The sequence below is a fragment of the Lactuca virosa genome, chromosome 4 (genome assembly GCF_052849685.1).
Source record: "Lactuca virosa cultivar CGN04683 chromosome 4, Lactuca_virosa_CGN04683_v6, whole genome shotgun sequence".
Lineage (NCBI taxonomy): Eukaryota > Viridiplantae > Streptophyta > Magnoliopsida > Asterales > Asteraceae > Lactuca > Lactuca virosa.
Window position 1 is genome coordinate 511061449 of NC_136429.1, and position 12437 is coordinate 511073885.

General features: G+C 38.6%; 1 protein-coding gene and 1 non-coding gene across 2 annotated transcripts; one reads left to right on the top strand and one right to left on the bottom strand.

Annotated features, from left to right (window-relative positions):
• Window positions 1-8312: 8312 nt before the first annotated feature.
• LOC145107045 (uncharacterized) lies at window positions 8313-8807 on the bottom strand. Its single transcript, XM_079043928.1, has one exon. It carries the CDS (start codon window positions 8805-8807, stop codon window positions 8313-8315), a length of 495 nt encoding a protein of 164 aa, XP_078900054.1.
• Window positions 8808-9923: 1116 nt separating this feature from the next.
• Window positions 9924-10030, top strand: LOC145110302 (small nucleolar RNA R71). Its single transcript, XR_013709685.1, has one exon. It is a non-coding gene; the product is annotated as a small nucleolar RNA R71 (small nucleolar RNA).
• The last annotated feature ends 2407 nt before the right edge of the window (window positions 10031-12437 follow it).

Genomic DNA, 12437 nt, shown 5'->3' on the forward strand with positions numbered 1-12437 from the left:
GCAATAGTCCTAAGTCTGTTAAAGCGTACTTATACATAAATATATAAATGAATACGATTTTGATAATAAAAAGCAATATAGAATAGTTTAAAAGAGTTTTTGAAATGAATTTAACAACAATTATAAGCATAAAAATCCTTTGTTTGTTTGTTTTCACAGGTAAATGTTAACACAATTCTATTGTGTTCTACTTGTATTCTCCCTAAAAGCATTTAAAAAGGTAAATTGTAGGGGTATGAACTCACCTTAAGTGAGTGATTCGTTTGGAGGTTCGATATAGGACGATTGTTTCCACAAGTTAGATCCCGATACAAAACAAGTCCTAAAATGCATTTCACGTGATATATTGGCATGAAATTAGTGAATATAACCTCAAAGATATTAAGGAAACAACCTAGGATGTAAGAATTACTCACAATAGAAGTGTTAGAAGCGAAATCGAGTGACTGCTTGGAGTTCACGGATGGGCTTTGGTGTTTACGGCCGTACACGGTTCACGGCCACTTGAGGATTCAAGTGTTTTCGGCTGTAAACTCAAGTGTGTGATCTTGGTGTTCTTGGTGAAAAGAAAGAGATTCAAGGGTTCACGACCCAAGGATCTGGATGAATGAAGAACTCTTGAAGATCCTAAGCAAGATCCTCAGAAGATTCAAAGGGATTCTCGATGATAGTTGAGAGAGAATGAGAGCAAAAGTTTGAGTTTTCGGCTAGAAGCGTAGAAGTGAGGAATATTTCAGTCAAACGTATATATATATATATATATATATATATATATATATATATGATGTGTGTAAAATGCACTGGTTTTAATCCAACTTTTGAGTTATAAATTAAGCACACAAAGGCAGTGAACTTGTCTTTTAGTGGTATAGTTGGGTAAGTAGAGTGTCGAACGCAGGGAACGGTAAATTAAAACTAAAGACTAATTTTATCTAAATTAAATAGTAAATATGGGTTTTCTCTAGTTTTACAAGACTAGAAACTTACTAATACTACTTGAGCTAAGAACTAGAAAAACAAAGATTTAACTGAATTCAATAATAAAAGGGACTTATGTTTAGGTCAACTCAATTGATCCTATGGTTGATATTATGGTAATAGTGTAATGGATTAATTCTTCTATTTGCTACCGATTCAAGTGATTAACCTTGCGTTCGCTACGATAATCCTTAGAAAACAAACTAACTCAAACAGTGATCAGTTGTCTAATTTAATTTAATTCACTAGATTATTTATTCGGGTTAATTTAGACTTGTAATAGCTAACTAAATTGGTCCTTTAGTTAACCTCTTGCTGATGGTCATCAAACAAGCTCACACATGAATTTACCTAATTTTTCTATTAATTCTAGTTTCACGTTCGTTAGTCCTAGACATATGATAAAGTGGTCACATAAACATATGGGGTTGATAATTAAAAGATGTTCATACTATTTAATTATCTTCCTATTAACAGAAAATTAGTTATCATTCACACATAAGGTTCTTTAACAAGCTAGAATCAACAAAATCACCAATATTAAATTAATCCTACCATAAAATCAAACCATAATATCAATTTTGTATCCCCAAACAGAAGTTTAAGAGTTTTAGCTCATTATTGAGGTAATTAACAGCAATAAAACGAATTCGAATTGTCTAACCATAATTGAGAAACAATAGATTAAGTAGAATAATAAGAATGTGCCTCAAATCTTCTTCGGAATTGGATTCTAGGTTGTATCTTCGTTCTCTAGGGTTCTTCTGGCTCTTCAATCGCAGCTTGCTTCTCCCCAAAGGTTCCAGCCGCCCTTCCATCGGATTAAGACCCGCTATTTATAATTATCACAAAACAGGGGCTACTCGGCGAGTAGGTCGTGGACTCGCCGAGTACTAGTGTGAAATCCGTGTTCGGCAAGGAATCTTGACTTTTCTTTCGGGAACATTCTAATGAACTCGCCGAGTACGTGCGTGGACTCGCCGAGTAAGTGTGTAGTTTTCCCTTTTCCTTCATTCTTTGGTCTCTAATTGCTTCTCCTTTTTCCTTCTGCTTCCAAGCATGTCTTTTGGACTGAAAACACAATATAAGCATTATTAAGTACCTTTTATCCATATTACGCATATAATTAGCCAAAAATGAATAGAAATATATGTTAAATATATGATTAATTATGCACATATCAAAATACCCCACACTTGACTTTTGCTTGCCCCCAAGCAAAACTGAATTTTAACACATTAGAATCACATAGGACAACTCACGTCGAACCCAGCCATTATGCCAAGACCGCAACGCGCACATTTGTGTCTAAAATTCCTAATAACCCCCCATACTCTAATTACTCACAGTCCTGATAAACATTCGCCCACTCACCCCGAACTATGCTCATTTTATGCATCCCTCCGAATCCATCCTCAGAAAACCTCTTAACCTCAAGGTGTTTTTGGTTGAGTAACCCAAGCATACATAATCTAGATAATTACAATGTATGATACCACATTGGAGCTCTTTGGAATTCTTCATTTCTTTGGCATTTGATCTTTGATCTCTTTGAATTCACCACTTTGTTGTTTGGTTTTTGGTATCTTCAACTTTTTGAATTTCTTGGAGTTTTTTATATTCTAATTTCATATTTGACTTTGATGCTCCAAAAATTCTTCAAACTTTTCTTTTGTAATTCTCTTTTTTTGTTTTTTTCACTCAGTACCTACATGCTTAAGCAGGGGCACTCAACTTCAACCTTTATTGATTAATGATAACAATTTTCCTGGATACATTTCAAGTACATGATGCTAAACATATTGCATCCTTCGGGCTAAGCGAGGTTGTGTTTTTGTCTCATGATTTCATTAGAATAAGGGAGCCACAAATGCACTATAACGTATATAGGCTCAACTAAATATTTGGGTCCTCATGGAATCATCAAATATAATACTAGCATGATCCCTAATTGTTTTTACCAAAATATCTAAATTAGCCCTAGCAATTTTATGCAAAATTTTAAAATTAATCTAAATTTTAACTAAATGTAACCAACCCCCTACCCCACACTTAATTTATGCAATTGCCCCATTGCATATTAGGCATGAATAAGAAACATAAAAATAAAGAGGGAATTGGAACAAACTCCCTGGGATAGTAGTGGCGAGGCTGATCATCTTCAATTTAGCTCCAGCTTTAAATGACTTTAAACATGGGAACAGCTCATCCATGTCTTGGGTGTCATGTCGCGTGTGGTAGACTTGCAAATGACTCAAAGATGTAGGATACAACTTCTAGAAACCTTCAGCAATGATCCTCTATGAAAGAGTTGGATAAAACTGCAATGAACGTGCCCAAAACAACTCTGGAATCCGAAAAATGATGATGGACTCGGCGAGTAAGCCGTGTACTCGGCGAGTATGTTGCTAACTGGCAGAGAAGTCGTGAATTTGTCCATGCACTCGCCGAGTAGGGTATGTGCACTCGGCGAGTAGGCGCTGAGTTTTCCATTCGACTGAAGTGCTGGATTGGGGTAATTCAGTGACTCTTTTTCTAATTACTTCAGTAATAAAGCACTCTACACTCCCAACTCTAACGGACTTGAACCTTGACCCATAAGACTTCTAAATGCATCCTAACCTTCCAATCCTGAAAAAAAAAACAGACAAAATTGAAAGCAACCAAAAGTCCTAACGAGAAATAAAATCATCCAAGTTTAACAAGTTGTCCAAATCAAACATCACGAAAATAAATTAAAAACACAAAAGAAACATTCTTCATTCGTCATCATCTACGTCGGCTCCTCCAGCTCCACTTCCTCCTCCTTCATTGCCTTTCCTCATCCTTTCTTCCCAACTCATGATGTAGGGGTAGCCGGGTCCAGGTCTCGGTGCGATGTTCATTTGTTGGAAGAGATAGTCAAATGATTGATTGTTATAGTTAACTCCTCTTCCAATATCATCCAAGTAGCGCCGGTACTCAAGTTGATTCCATCCATCGTTCTCTTCTTCCACCGGAATAACCGGTGGGTCTTCCCGTACCCGCTCACTTCTTTGCCTCACTCGCCTTCCCGGCTCCTCGGGGTTAACCGGCTCATCCGCATGAGGAATAGAAAAAGAATCACCAAATTTTTCCACAATCCTTGCCCTCCTATATAATGCGGTGTTGAATGGAGGGGGATAAATGACCGTCAGCGCCCTTGACTCTTGCAAATCTAATACCCCAAATGACCTTGCAAGCCTCGTCACAAACATCCCTCCATTAATCTTGGAGTTCATCTTCTCCTTAACAGCCCCTTCAGCAAGATACTTGGCTATGCGATAGGGGAGATTGCAGAAAACATCGGGAGTAATAATACTCCAAAGATAAAATATGTCAAGGGTCGGGACCTTGTCCCAGTCCTTTCGCATATTAATCGTGCTGGCAATGAACCGATGAATGAGACGGTGGATCGGTGAACGTATGTGACCCTCCTGTGCGGTAGATGGGATGTACACCCGGTTAGCAATAGTATTCCACCAGGTAGAAGCAACCACTCCCTCGGGGAGATTTTTGTGGCAATTCTCTAAAAAAACTTCAAAATCTTCATTCAACATAGTGCTTTGCTCATAGATTCCAAGCCTCCATGAAAATTCAGCCATGCTGCATTGTCGCAGCTCTCCATTAAGAGAAAAGGAAACTACATTGGGATTGTAGTACTCACTACCACCTCGAAATGAGATGGTAGCAAAAAACTCCCAACATAATTCAGCGTAGACTGGTTCTTGAATTTTGAAAAGTTGTAACCAACCATCACATATGATGGTTGAATCCCCCAAATTATATTCTTTCACCAAATATGGTGTTAGCTCTTCTTCCAAACCAACTTTCCCCATCCAATCCCAATCCACTGCATTGGGTAAATGAATCTCTTTCTGTTTTAAAGCCTCTAACTTGGTTTTGGCACGGGCTTGAGACGATTTGGATGTGATTTGGCGGAACGAGAGCCACGGGATGTCCCCTTGGCTTCCCCCTCTTGAAGACTGACCTCGTCTGGACATGGTACCTGCATGACAACATTAAGAAAGCACAAACAAACAACACCCAGTAATTAAAATTGAATAAAACAGATCTGTATAGCCTCCTACTCGCCGAGTTCATGTCCTACTCGGCGAGTAGGATGAACATCGGGACCAGAATCTGTCGAACACATATGGGTCACTTAAAACACCCAATTTTTCACAGGGGTTTGCTGTACTAAGTCCATTAACCACTAAACCAAAAGAAAATTCTCCTAACAACTTCTAATTTATGGTAAAAGTAAAACCCTAGAATTTGAGGAAACCCCCAAATCCGAATTTAGATAAAATAGGGCAAATCAGTGATAAAGCTTGAACCTTTGATGAGTTTTTAAGTGTAAAGATCATACCCTTTCCCTTGAAAGTCGAGGATTAAGCCAAAAATCACAGAAATCGCTTGAAGGAGGCTGTGCACGGCGAGTGTGTGGGTAAAATGGGTAAAAACCCTTATTTCTCAGATTTTTATACCGTCTGTGTAAGTTGGCTACTCGCCGAGTAGAAACGGGCTACTCGCCGAGTACAAATGCTTTTACGCGGTTTTTTTTTTGGTTATTTAGGCAAGCACTCGCCGAGTACTCGTACCTACTCGGCGAGTAAAGCTTGCAGTTCGACAAAAATTGAATTTAATTAATTTTTTTTTTTTAACCCACCACCCCACACTCTAGGCATTGCTTGCCCTCAAGCAATCATTTAGAACATATTTCCAGAAGAAGATGAATGAAAAAGATCATAAGGAATTAAAAAGAAAGTAAAGGAAAAAGAAATGCAAACTCTAAACTCGGGTTGCCTCCCGGAAGCGCTTCTTTTGAAGGAGTCATTAGCTGGACTCCTCCCATTTTACGTGGCTGCAATCCCTTCCAGCAACATCAACTCTTCCATGCCGTCATTCCTTGGAACTCCTTCTTCATACTTTTTGACTATATGTCCATTGACCTTGAACGGGGTGCCATCTTTTGACAATAGCTCTATAGCACCATGTGGAAACACCTTCTTCACTAGAAAAGGACCATCCCATCTTGACTTGAGTTTGCCCGAGAAGAGTTTTAACCTTGAATTAAAGAGCAACACCTTTTGCCCTTCATGAAATTCTTTATTTTCCTTGATCCTCCTGTCATGCAAATTCTTAGTTTTCTCTTTATAGATCAAAGAACTAGTGTATGCATCATTTCTAAGTTCCTCAAGAGCATTCATTTGCATTAACCGGTTGTTCTTGAGCTCCTCCATGTTGAAGTTGCACATCTTTAAAGCCCAAAAAGCTTTATGCTCTATCTCCACCGGTAAATGACATTGCTTTCCATAAACTAACCTATATGGTGTAGTACCAATAGGGGTTTTGAAAGCTGTACGGAAGGCCCAAAGTGCATCGTCTAGCTTATCCGACCATTCTTTTCGATTGCTCCCCACCGATTTCTCCAAGATTCTCTGTAAAGCTCAATTTGTCACTTCGGTTTGTCCACTAGTTTGTGGATGGTAGGATGTTGAAAATTTATGGGTTACCCCATATTTACTTAGCACCTTCTCTAGTTGATCATTGGCAAAATGAGTGCCTCGGTCACTTATGAGAGCTTTTGGGACCCCAAATCTTGAAAATAACTTCGTTAAAAACCTCACCACTACCCGACCGTCATTAGTTGGCAAAGCTTGTGCCTCCGCCCACTTGGATACATAATCCACCACCACCAATATGTATTTGTTGCCTTTAGATATAGGAAATGGTCCCATGAAATCGATCCCCCACACATCAAATACTTCGCACACTTGGATACTATGTTGTGGCATTTCATTTCGAGATGAAATGTTTCCAGCTCTTTGACATGCATCACATTCTTTGACAAATTGGGTTGCATCTTTAAAAATCGTGGGCCAGTAAAACCCAGTGTCAAAGATCTTCTTAGCAGTGTAATGTGCTCCATGATGTCCACCCGTGGGCCCGCTATGACATTGCTCCAATATTTTCCAGCTTTCATTCTCGAACACGCATCTTCGTATGATTCCATCCGCGCAGCTTCGGAAAAGATATGGTTCATCCCAAAAGTAATACTTTATCTCGGAAAAGAATTTCTTCTTTTGTTGACTTGTGAGATCTTTTGGGAGGTAATTGCTAGCTAAGTAATTAGCTATATTTGCAAACCATGGTTCTTCTCCCACAGTCACCATAATATACTCGTCCGGAAAATCATCTCCAACTCTATCTTCTTGCAATCGCGGGTTTTCAAGCCTTGACAAGTGGTCAGCTGCTACATTCTCCATTCCCTTTTTGTCGCGTATCTCTATGTCAAACTCTTGAAGAAGTAGAACCCATCGTATCAATCTTGGCTTGGCATCCCCGACAACGGCGCCAAAAACTTGATGTGTGTAAAATGCACTGGTTTTAATCCAACTTTTGAGTTATAAATTAAGCACACAAAGGCAGTGAACCTGTCTTTTAGTGGTATAGTTGGGGAAGTAGAGTGTCGAACTCAGGGAACGGTAAATTAAAACTAAAGACTAATTTCATCTAAATTAAATAGTAAATATGGGTTTTCTCTAGTTTTACAAGACTAGAAACTTACTAATACTACTTGAGCTAAGAACTAGAAAAACAAAGATTTAACTGAATTCAATAATAAAAGGGACTTCTGTTTAGTTCAACTCAATTGATCCTATGGTTGATATTATGGTAATAGTGCAATGGATTAATTATTCTATTGGCTACCGATTCAAGTGATTAGCCTTGCGTTCGCTACGATAATCCTTAGAAAACAAACTAACTCAAACAGTGATCAGTTGTCTAATTTAATTTAATTCACTAGATTATTTATTCGGGTTAATTTAGGCTTGTAATAGCTAACTAAATTGGTCATTTAGTTAACCTCTTGCTGATGGTCATCAAACAAGCTCACACATGAATTTACCTAATTTTTCTATTAATTCTAGTTTCACGTTCGTTAGTCCTAGACATATGATAAAGTGGTCACATAAACATATGGGGTTGATAATTAAAAGATGTTCATACTATTTAATTATCTTCCTATACAGAAAATTAGTTATCATTCACACATAAGGTTCTTTAACAAGCTAGAATCAACAAAATCACCAATATTAAATTAATCCTACCATAAAATCAAACCATAATATCAATTTTGTATCCCCAAACAGAAGTTTAAGAGTTTTAGCTCATGATTGAGGTAATTAACAACAATAAAACGAATTCTAATTGTCTAACCATAATTGAGAAACAATAGATTAAGTAGAATGATGAGAATGTGCCTCAAATCTTCTTCGGAATTGGATTCTAGGTTGTATCTTCGTTCTCTAGGGTTCTTCTGGCTCTTCAATCGCAGCTTGCTTCTCCCCAAAGGTGACTGAATCTTCTCCTACCCGCAAAGTGAGCTTCGAGTCCCTCATGTCTACTATAGCACTTGCCGTGTTGAGGAAGGGTCTTCCAAGGATGATTGGGACTTGAGGATCCGCCTCCATGTCTAGAATTATGAAATCAGCGGGAAAGACAAACTTGTCCACTTTGACCACTAAGTCTTCACATATTCCTCTTGGGAAAGTGATTGTCTTGTTAGCTAAATGAATCGCCATACGAATTGGTCTTGGTTCCGGGAGATCCAGCTTCTTGAAGAATGAATAAGGCATTAAATTCACACTTGCTCCTGAATCAGCCAAGGCATGAGTGGTAGCTAAATTGCCAAATTGGCAAGGTAAAGTTAAGCTCCCCGAGTCACCTTTCTTCTTTGCTAGTTTGTTGAGCATGGCGGCTGAGCAATTCTCATTGAGGACTACCTTCTTCACTTCCTCCATCTTCCTTCTATTAGTGAGAAGTTCCTTAAGGAACTTTGCATATTTGGGCATTTGTGCGACAACCTCGATGAAGGGTATGTTGATTTGAAGAGCCTTTATATGATCTAGAAACTTCTGGTACTCCTCTTCCTGCTTCACTTTCTTAGCTCGGGCTGGGTATGGCAATGGCGGCTGGTAAAACTTTTCAGGGGTCTGATTGTTCAGATTTGGCAGTGGACTCGCCGAGTCCCTATTCTGTACTCGGCGAGTAGAGCTGTCAGATTGAAGATTTTGATTTTCTACTTGATTTTCTGCTTCCTCCTTCTGTGATTCTTTGGGTGCTTCATTCTGAATAGGGGCCAGAGGAGTGATTATTTTCCCACTTCTTGTTGTGACTATGTTTATGTGCGCGCCTCGTGGGTTGTTTTCGGTTTTGCTAGGAAGTTCGCCCGGTGATCTTTGGTTTATTTGTTGAGCAAGTTGCCCTAGCTGTGTTTCTATGTTGTGGATAGATGCTTGCTGGTTTCTAAGCATGGTCCTTGTTTCTTGAATTGCAGCATCATGATCACTATGTCTTTTTTCTGAAGCAGCTACAAATTTGGTAAGCATTTCTTCCAAACTTGGTTTTCTTTCTTGTGATGGCTCCTCCTTTTGGTAAAAACCCCTTCCCTTTTGCTTGAACTTCTCCTCCTTAGCCTTCTTGTACTCGTCATAAGGGAGCCACTATTTCTTTGTCTACGCCAATCTTCATCATATCGGACCCCACTTGAGTAACAAACTTGCACCTTTTTGTTGCCATTCTCATCCAAATCGCAGTCTCTAGTAAGGTGAGGCCCATTGCAATTTTCGCAACCCACCCGAATAGCATGTATCGTTTGGTCCATTTTATCCATCCTCCTATCCATGGTTTTTAGCATAGCCATAACTGCTGACAAGTCTTCTGAAGTTGCATAGGCGGCCCCCCTCGTCACATCATTTCTTGGATTGTGGTATTCTCTAGAATGCTTAGAGAATTCTTCAATTAGTTGCTTTATCACTGGAGGTGCCTTTTTCGTGAGTGGACCTTGCGAGTCAAGTAATTGCCTAGTGGTAACATTTAGTCCATCATAGAAGATGGAGACTTCTTGTTGACTATTGAGGTCATGATGTGGGCAATTCCTTAGCAGGCTCTTGTACCTCTCCCACGCTTCATATAGTGATTCTCCAGCTTGTTGTTCAAAGTTAGCTATGGATTTCTTTAGCTTGGATATCTTGGATGGCGGGCAGAATTGATCAATGAACTCTTCTTTCATTTGGGCCCATGTAGTGATAGATCCTGGGGGCAATGACTTGAGCCAATCCTTGGCAGCACCCTTCAAAGTAACCGAAAGCATGCGAAGTAGCTGAGTTTCCCGAGGCACATTTGGAACATTGAAATAATCAGCTACATCATTGACTTCGTCCAAGTGTTTATAAGCGTCTTCGTGGTCATTGCCTGTGAAGGGGATCTCCTTAAGTAGAGCCAGGATGTGACCCTTGAGCTCAAAAGTAGCAGTAGCGGGGATTGCGGGTTGCACAAGTCCCGGTCCAGTATCATCGCATATCCTCTTCTTCTATTCCCCCATGGGGACTTCATCAATGTTAGCCATGAGAATAGCTAATTCGTTGTCGGAATCGGAAATGTGACCGAATGTAGGGTCTTCTTCTTCCTCGGTCTCGTGCTCGGCGTCTTCTTTAATAGGGTCTTCGATTGTCAAAGAGGCGCTGGATGCTCCTGATTTGCTGCTCTTCTTCTTGCTGAAAACGGACTTTAGGTTCTTTAGTGGCGAATTCCTTGAAGAAGCGGATTCTCCAACGGATTTTCCTTTGTTCTTCCTTAGGGCGGATTCCGGGTCGTCTAGAGGAGGGATCAAAGGTGTATCAGATCCTCGGGTCATGAAACAACTGCAAATAAAACAAGAAAAATGCGTAAAAAGAACAAAAATGAAATAAAAGCTAAAACTGTGAACAGTGATGGACTCGTCGAGTTTCGTCGAGTGCACTCGGCGAGTTCAAGGTAAAAACAGAAAAAATTTCTACTTAATTTATTAAAACAGGGATTGATCAAAACCTATACTAACTACTAAATTACCTCAGAATAAACTTTGTGTAAGATAAATCCCACACAAATGATCGATAAAAATAGAAATTAGTGCTAATTTAGAACCGTTCCCCGGCAACGGCGCCAAAAACTTGATGTGTGTAAAATACACTGGTTTTAATCCAACTTTTGAGTTATAAATCAAGCACACAAAGGCAGTGAACGTGTCTTTTAGTGGTATAGTTGGGTAAGTAGAGTGTCGAACTCAGGGAACGGTAAATTAAAACTAAAGACTAATTTTATCTAAATTAAATAGTAAATATGGGTTTTCTCTAGTTTTACAAGACTAGAAACTTACTAATACTACTTGAGCTAAGAACTAGAAAAACTAAGATTTAACTGAATTCAATAATAAAAGGGACTTCTGTTTAGTTCAACTCAATTGATCCTATGGTTGATATTATGGTAATAGTGCAATGGATTAATTCTTCTATTGGCTACCGATTCAAGTAATTAGCCTTGCGTTCGCTACGATAATCCTTAGAAAACAAACTAACTCAAACAGTGATCAGTTGTCTAATTTAATTTAATTCACTAGATTATTTATTCGGGTTAATTTAGACTTGTAATAGCTAACTAAATTGGTCCTTTAGTTAACCTCTTGCTGATGGTCATCAAACAAGCTCACACATGAATTTACCTAATTTTTCTATTAATTCTAGTTTCACGTTCGTTAGTCCTAGACATATGATAAAGTGGTCACATAAACATATGGGGTTGATAATTAAAAGATGTTCATACTATTTAATTATCTTCCTATTAACAGAAAATTAGTTATCATTCACACATAAGGTTCTTTAACAAGCTAGAATCAACAAAATCACCAATATTAAATTAATCCTACCATAAAATCAAACCATAATATCAATTTTGTATCCCCAAATAGAAGTTTAAGAGTTTTAGCTCATGATTGAGGTAATTAACAGCAATAAAACGAATTCTAATTGTCTAACCATAATTGAGAAACAATAGATTAAGTAGAATGATGAGAATGTGCCTCAAATCTTCTTCGGAATTGGATTCTAGGTTGTATCTTCGTTCTCTAGGGTTCTTCTGGCTCTTCAATCGCAGCTTGCTTCTCCCCAAAGGTTCCAGCCGCCCTTCCATCGGATTAAGACCCGCTATTTATAATTCTCACAAAACAGGGGCTACTCGGCGAGTAGGTCGTGGACTCGCCGAGTACTAGTGTGAAATCCGTGTTCGGCAAGGAATCTTGACTTTTCTTTCGGGAACACTCTAATGAACTCGCCGAGTACGTGCGTGGACTCGCCGAGTAAGTGTGTAGTTTTCCCTTTTCCTTCATTCTTTGGTCTCTAATTGCTTCTCCTTTTTCCTTCTGCTTCCAAGCATGTCTTTTGGACTGAAAACACAATATAAGCATTATTAAGTACCTTTTGTCCATATTATACATATAATTAGCCAAAAATGAATAGAAATATATGTTAAACATATGATTAATTATGCACATATCAATATATATATATATATATATATATATATATATATATATATATATATGCTAGAGTTTGAGG